The sequence below is a fragment of the Rhinopithecus bieti genome, unplaced genomic scaffold, assembly GCF_001698545.2.
Source record: "Rhinopithecus bieti isolate Rb0 unplaced genomic scaffold, ASM169854v2 scaffold_15118, whole genome shotgun sequence".
NCBI lineage: Eukaryota > Metazoa > Chordata > Mammalia > Primates > Cercopithecidae > Rhinopithecus > Rhinopithecus bieti.
In genome coordinates this window covers 78078-94384 of record NW_016807993.1, presented here as the reverse complement: position 1 = coordinate 94384, position 16307 = coordinate 78078, and the positions used below count along the sequence as shown (strand labels likewise).

The 16307-nt window shown below is 41.0% G+C and overlaps 1 protein-coding gene across 3 annotated transcripts in view; it reads right to left on the bottom strand.

Moving 5' to 3' along the window:
* Positions 1-16307, bottom strand: part of LOC108537459 (tripartite motif-containing protein 44-like) — a 148693-nt gene that overhangs the window by 60771 nt on the left and 71615 nt on the right. Inside the window, exon 3 of one of the 3 annotated variants that reach the window (XM_017884938.1) lies at positions 2573-7240. The exons of the other annotated variants lie outside the window; for them this stretch is intronic. Coding sequence (XP_017740427.1) covers positions 7213-7240 — 28 coding nt within the window. The 3' untranslated portion in view covers positions 2573-7212. Of the gene's footprint in view, positions 1-2572; positions 7241-16307 lie in introns of those variants that run through there. 3 annotated transcript variants of the gene reach the window in all.

Here is a 16307-nt window from a genome sequence, read left to right as displayed (position 1 = left end):
ATGTGTCTTTGTAGTAGAATAATTTGTAATCCTTTGGGTATATACCCAGTAGTGGGATGGCTGGGTCATATGGTACATCTAGTTCTAGATCCTTGAGGAATTGCCATACTGTTTTCCATAATGGTTGAATGATGTGGAGAAATAGGAACACTTTTACACTGTTGGTGGGATTGTAAACTAGTTTTTTGTATTTTTTAGTAGAGACGGGGTTTCACCGTGTTAGCCAGGATGGTCTCGATCTCCTGACCTCGTGATCCGCCCGTCTCGGCCTCCCAAAGTGCTGGGATTACAGGCTTGAGCCACCGTGCCCGGCGGTTCTAGATTTTTATAGCTCTGTCTCAGTTACTCATTGTCAAACCACTAGTTTAGATTTTGTGTTCAGGAAATAGGGACAGGTGAAGCTATCAGGTGGCTAAGCCCTAGGTAAATGAGTTGCTATGAATCCTAAAATGTTGTAAAGGTTGTGGGCCATTTTTATAAGGCAAATGGTATGCTGTGGCCATGACAGCTGAACTCAGTAAGTGAACTTTAAAACAGATAAGCTCCTTTTGCTGTTGTCCCTTTCCAAGAATATGAAGCTGGCCTGATGTCAGGCTGTTGGAGAGCCTTCAACATGTTTAATTAAATAACAGACTCAGTGTCAGAGCTGGCTGACTTTCAGGATTCTAAGGCTATAGCAAAAGAAGACATGGTTTTGCCTCTCTTGTTGATTTCCTTATTTATGGCCTTGGAATAAAGAAGGTAAAGCAAGTCTAACAGTCCTCTCTTCCAAAAGTACAGTTTCAGGCCAGAAGAAGATTTGACTGCTACCCTCAGATTTCTTTCCCTCACTGTACATTGCATTTTACAGGCTATACAAAGCAAGACCTTCTTTGCAAAAGGCAAACTCCTTTGCCCCGAAGCCATACTGTACATGCATGGGGGTAGTTGTAGGGGGATAAGTGTTGTTACTCACCAATACAAGGTGGAATCAGTGCATCTAGGAGAGAAGAGATTAAGGAAAGACGCTGTGAAGTCTGCTAGACCTGGGTTTAAGTTCTGGCTTCCCATTTATTAGAGTGTAACTGTGGTCACAGTACTTAATTATCTAAATTTGATTCCCGAGCAATAAAGTGGGGAATGATAGTATTGCTGTTACTATTACGATAATGTGAAAAACAACAGGAGAGTGCCTGGCCCAGAGAAAGAGCTAAGTGACAGCTCTTATTATTCACAAAAATGAATGATTTAAACCTGGAGATTACAATATTTAACAAGCACAGACACTTAGTGCAGCCTGTTATTGACTTCAAGCAGTCTTTTGCTTTTGTTTCTATTTCTGTGACATCTTATCTTATTAGACTTTCTGTTGGGTGTCTCTAACTCTGGTGCCTTGTGAAGGCCAGGAGATACTCCAGACAAGCTGAAATTCTACCTTTTTATGAGTATAAAGGAAATGGGGCCATGTTAGACCAAACAAAGAGTAATAAAATAAGAGTTGTAGCTTTCAGAGGGAAAGATAAACAAAGAAAGGGTTGGGGCAATGGATGTGGTGTTGAGATACTGGCACCAGGAAGCAGGGAAGAAAACCTCCAAACACATTGTGGTTTGTTAAAACACTGAAGACTCCTAAGTGCTACAGTGGCAGGCAATGCCACCCCACCAGGCAGCAGTGTTCTCCGCAACTGGGGAAGAGGAAGTAGGGCCTAATGATTGCTCCCGGAGACAGAGAGTCTGCTGTCCTGGGCTTTACCAGCCTGGCTTGTTGGCTGACCTTGAGTGACTTATCTCCCTAGCTTGGACAATTTTCTCAAGGTTCTCACATAGTCCCTAGCTAACTAAAAGGGTCTGATGAAGACAAATGTGTTAAAATTTAGAGGAGAGTCCACAAACTGTCCCTCCAGATACACCTGCTGGTGGGTTTTAGGATTTTTAAACGTTAAATTTTAATGCATTTAGGCAGGGCTTGGTATTTTCTAATTCACACCATGTCTACCATCTTGAGTCTTCACATTTGGCTCCTGAAGGCCTCTGAGTATATGATTTCTGATTTCAATGCAACCTCTGGTCCTTCAAACCAGATTGGAATTGCTTCATTTACAACTCATTCTATTTCTTCATCAATTACATGCAAATATGTATTTCTAAAGTTTCAAAAAACAAAGATTCTGTTGGCCTAACTGTAATTTGCTGTAAAAGACATTTTTTTTTCTAGAAAAGATGGCAAAAATTACAATTTGACCTTCCTTCTAGTTCATCCAAATTCTAAAACTTCAATGTTACTTGAAAACATAATTTGGCACCAAGTATTCTTTAGGTTATAATCTAAGTTGCTCATAAAATTTAATCTAGGCCTGGATCATTTTACTTTGAGGAGAAAACGTATCACTAAATAATAATGATCTTAAGTCTGTTCTTTTGCCACTTCCCAGAGAGCTCTCCTAAGGCACTCAGGGAAAGTCAGGAGTAAATTAGACTCCCACCTCTAGTGACCAAAACACCATCATCTCCAGCATTGCCACAGTGAAGTATGCACATCGTCATAAATATTTACACCTTGCAGGGTCCTTTGTGCACAACTCTGAGAGACAAATGGCATTTCCAGTAATAGTTTATTGATTTCCAAATGCACAGGGGCGCCAAGTCCGAACATCCTGGGATAGCGGTAAATCTCTTACAAAATAATTTACAGTATGAAAATGATATACTGAAACATTAACTCAAACGTGTAATTCCGTTGAAAGATTCAGTGTTCCCTTGTTTAATGTAAAGGGTGGAAGGGGAAGATTCCTAAGGAAGGAATGTGACTGTACACAGGAAAATAGGCAGAGGACAATGGATTCATTGGTTCTCCCCATTCATGCAGTGTGGCCTGTCACTGTAGAAAGACTGGTCAGGTTTAATCCTCATTGGGTATTAATCTGCTGTCCCCTCAAAGTCATATCAAGCCTAGTATGGGCTCCGTGGCTTTTTCTGCACCAATGTATCCATAAGTGTCTTCACTTATTTTCATTTTTCTGCTCTGGACCTTGTTCTGCTGTTTCCGGTATGTTCTCAGTTCCAAATGATACTATCTTATCTTACCAGGCAGGTCTCCAGAATCAAGAACTGCCTGAGTCTTACGGTTTCTGGAATGGGACAGGGTAGGGGGCTTCATAAGCCCTGTTGGATAAAGGCAATAATAATGAGATTGAAGTCTCCCCTATTCTTTTTCTCCTAGGGCTGGGCTGGACTCAGTCCATAATGAGATTTTTTTAAACATAAAAATCTGATGTGATCAGCACACAGTAAACATGCAGTTAATTTTGTTACTGAGAAGCATGTATTGAACAGCCAATACATATAATGAATGTGGAATTTCAGGAATGGCAAGGGAGTATTTTCTACTCGGGAAGAGAGGACTTCCTAGACCCTGCCACTACTACAAGGTCATGAATTCTGCATTTGTGCCCTCAGGTCTAACTGGAGTAGTTAGACTATCAGGTCATCAAAATGGCTGGGCATCCAAGTTTCCCATGTTATTAGACATCTTGGAGGAGGGCTGGAGTGCAATTTCCTTCAGGGCTGTCACTTTGACTCAGTGCCTTAGGAGCTAACGACCTTTGCTAGGGAATTGCTCTTCTTGTAAGCAAGTACCTAAGCTCCAACTATATGGCGACACTTGTAATTAGGGCTGACAGAAATCTTTGTAGTAGTATGCAAGATAATGAAGGGGCTGCTTTGAGTTTTCCTTAGTTCTCAAATATTGTGTGTGTGTGTGGACATGTGTGTATATACATATACACACATATCACACTTGTCATTTATATATAGGCACACACTCCCCCAACACACACAAACCAGGAATCAGAAGGAGAGTCCAGATTTACTGGACTTTGAACTGCCACATCCTCACAGAGCACACTGGCGGCTAAGTCTACTAAAATACGAAGATTTCCTTTTCTACAGCAGTGAAGCTGCAGACAGTTGCAAATAAAGTTGAGTAGAAAGCAGAACACCCTTCACTTTTACTACTGCTGCAAAATTCTATACCTTTGAAGGCCAAGAAACACCTTATTTATGGAAGACGGCATGAAAAAGGAAATGTTCTCCCAACTCCTGGGGGTGGGCTCAAGTCAGCAATGTGTACTTAAAGTGTCGGCTAAAGGGGAGAAATAAGGCTACCTCAATGCCATTTCTGAGCCCTAACTATAACTGTGAAATGTCATTTTGAAAAAGATTCATAAATTGGGATGGTCAGCGCACAGTGGGAAAACCTGAAGCCTTTTATCTTTCTGTTTTAGGTGGACCACAGTGTGTGGTACAAAGTGCCTGTCCACAGAATTAGGGGGAGCTGGGTTCAAGATTTGGCTTCAGTATTTCCTAGCTGTGTAACTTGAAGCAAATGACTTCCACTCCCCATCTGTTTTATTATCTAAGAGACAGTTCAGGGCCTGGCTCATAGTTGTTCCTTAATACAAGTTATTTCCCTTCTTTGGCTGTTAGAGCGGAGACTCCAAGCACTTCTTGGGACTGTCCTGGATGATATCAAATCAAAGTCCCTCTCGGCATCCAGAAATTCAACATTTGAAAGGTAGCCAGAAATTGCTATGAGTATCCGACTGATTCTGGAAACATTCATTACCTGCCTCCCTTGGTGACGTCTCTTTAGGGGTTTCAGCAAACCCTGTAACCTGCAGCCAGGCAAGACACAATTCTGAGCTAAGTTTTACTGACCTGGCAGGAGGGAAGCCTCATCATGGTGGGGCTTACGGCCAAGCAGCATGCTCCAGCTCTATGGGAAGGTGGTGCCACTGCAGGAAGCATCCTAGTTTCTTACATTGATAAATGCTGCCGGCAGGAACTTAGGAGCCTGGGCAAAAGCTGCTGCACTGTGTTTAATGCTTCCCTGGTTAAAGTTTTATCAGGTGCTGAAGACAGCAGGAGTCTATAAAGCAAATCTGAAACCCTTTCTAAGTAAAAGCAAAAGTGCTTTCCTTGAGGATCAGAGATAAGTTACTGAGACAGATTGGCACATATTTTTATATTTCCATTTATATCCACTGCATAAATACTTGAATTTCCCAAATACTGATTCAAAGTAATAACATATGATCAGATATAGAGAACCAATGATCTGTCCATTGCTAATATAAGGCTACTATTTGGAGATCAAACAATGATCATTGGGGAAAGACAATACAAGCTTCCAAATCCTAAAATCTTTTTAATCTTCTGATACTTAAACTTTTTTAAGAGTGGCCACTGGTCCTTCTTTTAGGGTAGTTTTGCTGGATATGATTGGAGGTTGTAATAATGTAGCCAAAAATTCCCCAGTCTTTTGCAGAGATATAAAGCACCCAAAAATTGTCTTAGCTTTTCTTGGCCGCACGCGTTTGAGAGAAAAATGGCTTTTTTTTTTTTTTTTTTTTTTTTTTTTTTTATAACATCTCAAACTCCTCTCAGCCCCAATATCCTGGCATCTTTAGTGAGTTAGGACAATCCTAACCTAGAAGCATATATGCCTGGGAGCTTTCTGGCCTCAAAGGAATAAATCATTTCACAGCATTCACAGGACTGAAAAATAATATAAATAGGACTCTTATAGTAAACAAGTATTGTTTCTGTTTCAAAACCATCCTGTAAGCACAAAAATCAGCTGGCCCTGTAACAGGTACACAGGTCACAGGCAGGCAGGAAAAGGGATTTCCCCCAGTGCAGGCTCCTTTGGTTCTGCCTCAGAGGCACTAGAAGTCTAGGCCCTGGGTTAGCAGCAACCCAGAGTCTGCTTGGATATGGTTCCAGTTGTATTCTTCATAAGTGAACACCAACATACCATAAAGGCAGAGGAGAGTGAACATATAACCCACTGGCAAATAATTACCTTTCAAGATTCCTATTTTTTATCTTAATAGTCTATGTGTATGAACATTTTATTCTATAATATAACTTTTATATAAAAATAGGTCATCTCCTGACTCCAAACCATTTGGTAAGTAAAACTGATGCTTCAAGAAGATGCAGGTTTTTAAGTTTGCAGTTTTACATTCCCCTAGCACATCCCTGCTTACTCGGGAGTACAAAGCTTGGTTGTAAGAAATTGTGATGTGGAAGTAGAGAAAAGCAAGGAAGTCCAACCTCAGGCATGTCTCTGTTACTAAGAGGAGAGCGAGATCCAGGGTGTTGGAGATGATCTGAATGTCTGTGGGTGGGGAGTGCCACAGGAAGAAGGGTTCTGGTCGGAGGTAAAGGAGGTTATATCTATATGCTGGGAGATGAGCTGAATTCAGAACACATGGAGTGGCATCAATTCTCCCCATATTGCATTTAAACCAAATTAGGCTAAAATGGGGGTAGGACTAGCAAAAACCTACAATGAAAATTCCCATTTGGTAATATACATTCCAGCCCTTCATGTTGTGACAAGCCCATAAAACCTGCAGAATTCACCCAAATAATTCTGGTTCTATTAGATCCTTTACTGACTATTTTGGAAATTCAAGCAATTTGAATTCAGAATTACTGATTTCAACTTTTAATCAGATTTCCTTGGTCCTTTTTTTTCCCCCTAAGGTCATTTCCGTTCCACCTCTTCAATCATTTTTTTTTTCATTTCCACAGCACTGAATTATGAATCTCAAGTCCTGGATAACTTCATATACTAAAAATATCTCTTCCTAATCTTTAACTCTTTCTCCAACACCTTTTTCCAGTCATCCATCTTAATTCATGGCACCACATTTTCACAAATGCAGAACTGGACTTTTAGGGACTGCCCACATGAGTCAATGTGGCCCTACCTTGCTCTCATTTATTTCACGCTTCAGTATGAACAAAATTGGGTTTTTGTTAATAGACAGGGAGAAAACTCTGACTTTCCTTCAAGATTATTCCAGATCCTTCCTAACAAAGCGATACTGTTTGGTAATACAATATTATGGGGGCTGGCTTTCCTGAGTAAGTTCAAAGCAGCCACTGAGGGATTACCTGAAGGACCCTTCTTAATTGCTCTGGGTGGATCAAACAGGCTCTTTTCCTTGACCTACTACAACCAGAGGATGAGAAGCACACAGTCAGTAAGCATAAAACTGGTCATCCCTTGGAGAGATATGTGCCTGCTGTGGATCTGGGGACACATCTGGTGGAAGTATGTTTGTTGCTGAGCAGCTTTCACAGAAATCAGAAGCCGTTACATACACACTGTCACATACACACAAGGGGAGGGGATGATTTTCCACTGGGGGTAGCAAGCCTTCATGTGTCCTCTTCTTCACTGGCACCACTACAAAGGAAAAGGAGAACCAGGTGAGTTAAGATATCACAAGAAGGTAGGCAACCTAGTCTACTGGTTGATAGCACAGACGTTATGTCAGACATACCTGGATTTTAAGTCTTAACTACCATGATTGAGCAACATGGCCAAAGGCAAGTTACTTACTTTCTCTAAATTCTGATTTATCTGGCCATAGGGGGATGATGATAAAACTTACTTTCTTGAGTTACTAGAGGATTAAATAAGAGAATACATATAAAATGCACAGTACCTGGTATATGGTTAAGTGAGCAGCTATTTAAAGGAGCAGGTGAGAGTCATTCTTTTAAACTTAACTGACAAAATAAATTGCTGGTAAAAATCAGGTGTGTGATTTCCTCTAAGCCTTAAGCCATTTATTGTTAGGAGAGAAAAAACAAGGAGAAGCTACTATCATCTGCACTCTCAATGGCATTTTGCACTTGGAAAAAATCCAAGATTTCAACTCATGCCATAGGGACATATGCCACCTCGTCAGAGAAGGTACTCTACTAAGTAGGACTCCCTGGTGATTCTCTCTTATTTCTCTCATAGGCCTTATCACATTACATAATTTGTTTGTGATTTACTTTTCTCTCCACCCATGACTACAGCATACAAGAATAGCAATACTATTTATTAACTATGTATATCTAGCACTAGCACTGGGTTAGGCACATGGAAGGACTCAATAAATAATTGTTTTTAAAAAGGAAGTGAAATACAACAGGAAGAAAGGGAGGGAGGGAAGGATGGACACGGTTGAAGGGACTGGTCAGTCATTACTGCCCTGGCCAGGTTATTCCAGATGTTAGTGATGTTTCAGTGACCAAAAAATGAGTTGTCAAGCCCCAGAGGCATGGCTAGTACCTCAGCTGCTCAGAGTTACAGCACCTCTGGCTTGGACCTGGGAGAGAACACTGTTGGTACAGGGACAGGGGTAAGGAGAAGGCAGAGCCTGAAAAAGCAGGAATGAGCACACTCAGAAAGGCAAAAGTAGCAAACTTGCCTAGTTTCTCCCCATCCACTTCCATAGGTCACTGTCCTTAAAATAGTAACAAGAGCCAACATGATCAAGTGCTTACTGTGGACCGGGGCACTGAGTTATCTGTGTTACTCACCCATTCTTCCTATTATGTAGGGGCTATTATTATCCCCCGTTTTCCAGATGAAAAAAGTGAAGCTCTGAGAGATACAAAATCCTAGGGTCACATAGTAAGGTCTGTGTCCTTAAAACTCAAGGTTTAGTTTCAGTTGGATAAAGTCTGAAGTGGTCAAGCTGGTAGAGAAGGAAGAGGCCTGTAGAACATCAGCTCCCAGCTATTACCTAGAAATTTTTCATCTCACAAGGGATTATCTACGTCTATATAAAACCTGTGCTCCTTTGCATCCATTTGGGAAAGACCTTAAGGGAAAATATCCTAGGCAGCAGATTTCTAGACCTTCCACTAAAGGCAAAAACATTTCAAGAAACAGGTCCTGCAAGTTAAGGTAAGTGTATGCTAGGAGCCAAAAGAACCAACTCAATAATCTTCACCATTCCAAAATCTGCCTCGTTTCCACTCCCCTTTCCTGCTGGTTATACAATCATGGGATGAAGGGTGCATGCCAGGAAGAGCTGGACAGTGGGCTGTCATTAATGAGCAGTATTTAATGGCATCTGTCCCAAAGGGAACAAAGGGTCTTTTATGAAAGCTTCTCACCAGAATCAAGGCAGAGCTGGAACTGGCGCCATATTCTCCCCCTTGGTATTATATCCAAAGCAAGCTCTCATTGTTCTCTTGTCAGTTTTATTTCAAATATGAGGGCAGCATGGTGACTCTGCCCTAAGTTGCAGTTCACTTTTTAGCATTCTTAACTTGAGACACATAGTTTAAATGTTCATGGACCTAATGAAATTGTATACAGAATTTTATCTGTGTGTTCCTTTGTCTGAGAGAAGCCATACTTTTCATCATATTTTCAAAGAAGTCAACAACTCTTGGCAAATTGAGAATAACCAAATTATAAATAAACTCTTTTCCAGTTGCCAGGTTCTTTACTATAAGACTTGGAGAGTGGCTTGGGGAAAAGGTCTGAAGTCTGAACTGATAAAATCTTTTCTCATTAACTTAAAAAAGATCTGTTCTTGGGTCTGAAATTTATCTCACAGTTTAAAACATGAGATCTTAGGATACTGGCATATCATTTATTGATTACTTCATTTGCTAAATATTTGTTGACTGTCAACCATGTGTCAGTCATGATTCTGGGCACAATAATGAATAAGAAGAACACACGAGTTGCCCTCTAGGACTTTAAAGCCTAGTAGGTGAGATACAGGCTCGGGGGAGGGAGGGAGAACTTTCCCCCCCCCCACCCCAGAACAGCATCTTTAAAGAAAGCATCTTATTTTTATAATAACCCACTTTTCACAATAATGAATAAGAAAAGGGATCATAACTGAATCTATAACACAGAGCTTTGCTCAGCTTGTATGTCATCTCTCCTGGAGGGTTCAACAATATAATTAGTGTTAGGCATCATCTCCTCTCCTGAATGTTCTTGCTTCACTTTGTATATAAACTTTGTATATAAGCTAGTCTATGTTCATGAGATTATCTCATTTTATTTATTTATTATTTTGATTTTGCTCTGTCACCCAGGCTGGAGTGCAGTGGTGCGATCTTCACTCACTGTAATCTCTGCCTCCCAGGTTCAAGCGATTCTCCTGCCTCAGCCTCCTGAGTAGCTGGGATTACAGGTACACACCACCACACCCAGCTAATTTTTGTATTTTTAGTAAAGATGGGGTTTCACCATGTTGGCCTTGAACTCCTGACCTTGTGATCCACCTGCCCCAGTCTCCCAAAGTGCTGGGATTATAGGCATGAGCTACCATGCCTGACTGTTCATGAGATTTTTTATCTTAAATAGTCTATAAAAGTCTTCACTTTCTGCAAGGGAAGTAATACAGCCTTCTACCTCAGCCACTTACCACGCTCCTCTGAAACACCTACCAGTCACATTTAGACTTACAACCGGAGTGGGACTCAGATGTTAATGGCTGTTTCACTTTATTTAAAACAAACAAACAAACAAAAAAAAAAAACTAAGGGTGTTAGGCAGACAGCCCATTCTATAGCAGGTAATACCAATGAGACAGTCAGCATTACATAATTACTCTGATGTCACCAGACTGAACTAGGTTCAAATCCCTGTTATGAACTAATAAACAGTGGGATCTTAAGTCACTAACCTCTCTGAATCTCAGTTTCGTCAAAATGCTATCTTCCAGGGTTACTGTGAAAGCTTTATGTATTTTATGCAATACAAATGATAAAAAATGTTAACCTTCTTCCTCAACCCACCTTCCTTCTTATCCTGAATAAAAACCTGCCTCCTCCTGCCTTTCCCTCAAATGTTCCTAGTTCTGGCAGCTGAAACATTACATTCCAGAACAAGTGTATTCCTATCCCCAAATACCCTTCAAATATCTGGAGAGCAACAGTATCCTGCTTTGCTCACTTGGAGAGTTTTTTTAAATGACAACCCAGACCTAATGAAATACAGGTACTAACTAGAAAGGCCGAGTATCACTCTGACCCTTCTAGGTGGCAGGTCTCGAGAAAAGTCATGCCTGCCAAACACTGGGGAGAACAAATACGGAGTGAAGTTTAGTTAACCGGCCTTAGCTCAGTCACTGATCTAGTTTGAGGGTATTGCTATATCTAAAAGCGGTGGCCTTAAAACTGGGGTACCGATACCCTTGTGGTATGTAATTACTTTCCAGGAAGTATTTGGGCCTGGGTAATTTTAAGAAAATTAATGTCCAAATCCTTAACTTCCATATATACTGCTTCCTAAAACTTATCTCCTCAGAAACATGCCTGTGCTCTATAAGGTTCTTGTTTCAGCCACTCCCACTTTCCAGATCACCATACTCCCACACTTCTGCAGAAATGCTACTCTCACCCTTCTGAATCTTAGCATGTAACAATTTTAGAATGTCTCCCTTAGAGGAGTCCTATGAGAGAACGGCAAGCAACAGTAAAGGAGACAATCTCTTTTTTCATTTAGGCAGGAAACTCTTGGCAAGGCTGTGTGTTTTATCTATCTATCCATCAATCTAACACTTCAAATTCAAAAGTGAGATGGCTATCATGAGGTGTGTGCTAATGTTTGTTTGTATTGAAAAAAATGAAATCAGACTTAATCTGACAGAAAGCAAGTCTGATCTGGCTGGCTGGTTTGACCACCAGAATTGGCTTTGCCAATTAGATTATATAGTGTACCTTGCTTGTAAATTTAATAAGCTAAATTCACAGTGCCAAAGTTTTGACAAAATATATAAAAACTCATATAAACTACACAATATGTCAGTGATCACACCCTTAGCAACTATTTACACTTGACATATGATTTCAGGAATCAATTTAAAAATGTGCTGAAAAAACGCTCATCATCACTGGCCATCAGAGAAATGCAAATCAAAACCACAATGAGATACCATCTCATACCAGTTAGAATGGCAATCAATCATTAAAAAGTCAGGAAACAACAGGTGCTGGAGAGGATGTGGAGAAATAGGAACACTTTTACACTGTTGGTGGGATTGTAAACTAGTTCAACCATTATGGAAAACAGTATGGCGATTCCTCAAGGATCTGGAACTAGAAGTACCATACAACCCAGCCATCCCACTACTGGGTATATACCCAAAGGATTATAAATCATGCTGCTATAAAGACACATGCACACGTATGTTTATTGCGGCACTATTCACAATAGCAAAGACTTGGAATCAACCCAAATGTCCATCTGTGACAGACTGGATTAAGAAAATGTGGCACATATACACCATGGAATACTATGCAGCCATAAAAAAGGATGAGTTTGCGTCCTTTGTAGGGACATGGATGCAGCTGGAAACCATCATTCTTAGCAAACTATCACAAGAACAGAAAACCAAACACCGCATGTTCTCACTCATAGGTGGGAACTGAACAATGAGATCACTTGGACTCAGGAAGGGGAACATCACACACTGGGGCCTATTATGGGGAAGGGGGAGGGGGGAGGGATTGCACTGGGAGTTATACCTGATGTAAACGACGAGTTGACACAAGTATACATATGTAACAAACCTGCACATTATGCACATGTACCCTAGAACTTAAAGTATAATAATAAAATAAAAATTTTAAAAAAATGTGCAAAAAGACACATACTTTTAAATTTTCTTTTAGGGGATGTAAAACAAAAACGTTTAGCTAAAGGAACTGGGAGCTCCTAAATTCTGACCAGGAGAATGGTGTGAGATTTAACACTTACTTGGTTGTGGGTAGGGATTGGGGTGACAGAATGAGACTAAGGCATCCCAGTCAGCAGAATGCTGTGTCCCTTCTCTGAGCTGGGCTCACTGTCTGATGTGATGCCTGTGAAACTGAAATGTCAGAGGCATACTTTAAGCCCCACGTTCAGACCCTAAACACCTGCTGATAAAATGATCATATTTTATCATAATCATTTTACAGTGTTTCACTGACAATTTTTTAGTTAGGCTGTGTACATAAGCAGCTCAGCTTTTTGGCTTCTGTCCCCAGAGTTGTAGGGGTATAAAGGGGGAGTTAATAAATCAGATAGCAGGCATTCTGACTTTGCAAGTTTAATAGTTTCTTTTCCTAAGTATATAGTACAACTTAATGTGACTTGGCATCACTCACGCCTTCTGAGTTCTTGGTTATTTATTAATTGATTATTGCTGTAAAAGGATTATTTAACTCAGGAGGATGGACAAATTAAGAGTTATTGACAAGGGAGGAAGGCCAGATTCAGTTGAAATTCAAAAAGATAGATTCAATATTCTCCAAAAATTACAATGCCTGAGCATTGTACAAGGAGCGAATTGGGAAGTCTCATGCTTTCAGTATCTGAGGAAGTGGTTGCCTAGTTACAGTAAATACGCGATCAGCACTGCTGGGGAGATGGACTAAACAATTGGATCCAGGGACCTTTCTTTACTAGACAGAGCAGAGTTGCCTTCTTTGTCCCCTCTGTCCCACACTCACCTGCCCCAACAGCCTGAGCTGAAAATAAGGTTACTGTACTTTAAAGGATCTGAACTTTACAAAATAAAGTAAAACGTCCTTGGTCTATTTTGGGCTAACCGAGAAAAGCATGATGAAAATACTAGAGCTCTAGTCCTGGTTCTGCTGTGTGACTCTAGGACCCAGTATCCTTATCTGGGAAATTAGGATGCCTTGCATTTTACGCAAAATTTAGGAAAACTCCAAACCAGACAGAAACTAATAAAGCTTCTCTCCAACATACAGACTTGCTGAACTAATTAATTTGCTCTCATTTATACAGCTGTCTCTCTTTGCTTCCTGTGCCCCTCTCTATCCTGTCACCACAATCTGAAGGATGGCCTAAATGTTCCAAGTCCTTTCACCTCTTTTTCTGGCTGGGCCCACATACTGGGTTGATGACCAGTACTGAGAAGTGAAGCCAGCTGGACTTCCTGGGTCGAGTGGGGACTTGGAGAACTTTTCTGTGTCTAGCTAAAGGATTGTAAACACACCAATCAGCCCTCTGTAAAAATGCACCAATTAGTGTTCTCTGTCTAGCTAAAGGATTGTAAATGCACCAATCAGCCCTCTGTAAAAACACACCAATCAGTGCTCTGTAAAATGGACCAATCAGCAGGATGTGGGTGGGGCCAAATAAGGGAATGAAAGCTGGCCACCTGAGCCAGCAGCGGCAACCCACTCGGGTCCCCTTCCACGCTGTGGAAGTTTGTTCTTTTGCTCTTCATAATCTTGCTGCTGCTCACTCTTTGGGTCCACACCACCTTTAAGAGCTGTAATACTTGCCGCGAAGGCCTGCGGCTTCATTCTTGAAGTCAGCGAGACCATGAACCCACTGGAAGGAAGAAACTCCGGACACATCTGAATATATGAAGGAACAAACTCCAGACATACCACCTTTAAGAGCAGTAACACCACAAAGGTCCGCGGCTTCATTCTTGAAGTCAGTGAGACCAAGAACCCACCGGAAGGAATAAATTCCAGACACAGCACTGCCTGATCATTACCTAGTGTAAACCCAAGAGTAAGCTCTGCCATGAGCAAAAGTCCCATGATTGTTTATTTCATCATGGGTCTTAAAGTTTGACTTGGCTCTAGCCTTGCTGCAATTCCTTCTCAAACCACAAGGGCAAGGGCTCTTCTCTCTCTAGTTCACATTCTACTTTATCCTATGAGCCTTCTCTCTTTCAGTAATGGCCACTATTCACAGAGGGCTTACTTAATGTTCCACAAACTGTGCTAAGAAATCTATATACATAAACTCACCGATAGCTTCTGGTATTATCTCCATTCTACAGATGAGAAAAATGAGGCCCAGAGAGGCTGCAAGACCTGCTTAAGGTACATGACTTGTAAATAATAGACCTAGGTTAAGCAATCAGACTCTAGAACCCCAAGAAATGAACTGACCTTGGGTAAGAGATGAGCCTGTCTTTTCTGATCCCTAGTTACCAGCTGATAAGTAGTAGCCATTTAAGTTTTCTGAGGCAAAACGTTTTCACCTGAAAAAATGGGATATTAACACCTACCATGAGGAGATGGAAGATACAAGGAAGTGCTTAAGATGAAAAAATGCCAGAGATGAGTAGGATTACTATAGAAGAAAAAGAAGAAATACAGACCTGAATTTGTCTCAGCCCTCACAGCTGACTCTGTCTCTCCAGACTTATTTAGGGACCTCTGAGAGAGCCTTGCCTTGGGTCTCCCGCATGACCTCAGGCCCACACTCCTCCTATACTTTTACTTAAAGAGTGAGGAGTTATGTTCCCTCTCCTTGAGGGTGGAATATCTACATACATTATGTGAAATACTTTCCGAACATGAGTTTTGTTTCTTCTTCTTCATTTATTTATTTGATCATTTATATCAGTATGGACTCATGGATGTTTATTCTTTGGGTTATAATCCAATATTACTATTTTGTTGCTGAAACTGCTCAGCTTTGGCCTTTGAAAGCTCTGTTAGTTGGCTCCTATGTTCCACTGACACATCCCCATCAATATGGGTTTTCTGTTTTTTGTTTGTTTTTTGAGCACTTCCCTACTTTCTAGCACTACAGAGCCTTCAGGTTTAGCTGTCTACTTCCTCCTTGGCACTGACCATAGTGCCAAGTTTGAATTGATCTCCATGCACCTTGCAGCCTATTTACTGTTTTTATAGGTGGCTACCTTTCTTGCACTTGGCAGAGCCTGTGTGGGGATGGCCTACTTCTATGGAAGATTAAAAGGAGCCAGCAGGCCTGCCCAGGCAGTGCCTTGCAACAGGGAGGTGACTGAAAGGAAGTAACAGGCAGGCTTGTAGTGTGCCAGTGTCCCATCTGCTCTCAGAATTTCCTTCTTTAGGACTGAGTCCTTTACTGCTGCTGGATTTAGAATAGAATCATTTACAGCTTTTTTTTTTCTAATTCAAAGAGTAACTTTTCTTTTTTGTTGCTTTTACTTTCTGTAACAAACAAGTATTGGTTCCATAAAAAAGAAAAAAAAATTCCATTATGTTACCACCAGGGATAATCACCATTATCACAGTGAAATATATTTCCCCATACACCTTCTATACATATATAAAAATAAATATCTTTTACAAAATCAGCTCATACTTGACAGCCTCCTTCACAGTCTGCTTTTTCCACTCAGCTATCAATCATGAATGTCATATCAAGAAATATATTTCTATAAGATTATGATCATGATTGATTTGTATGGATTTATCATACCTAATATTGGGCATTTAAATTATTTCTACCGGCGGAGCAAGATGGCCGAATAGGAACAGCTCCAGTCTCCAACTCCCAGCGCGATCGACACAGAAGACCGGTGATTTCTGCATTTTCAACTGAGGTACTGGGGTCATCTCACTAGGGAGTGCCGGACAATCGGTGCTGGTCAGCTGCTGCAGCCTGACAAGCGAGAGCTGAAGCAGGGCGAGGCATCGCCTCACCTGGAATCGCAAGGGGGAAGGGGATCCGTTTTCCTAGCCAGGGCAACTGAGAC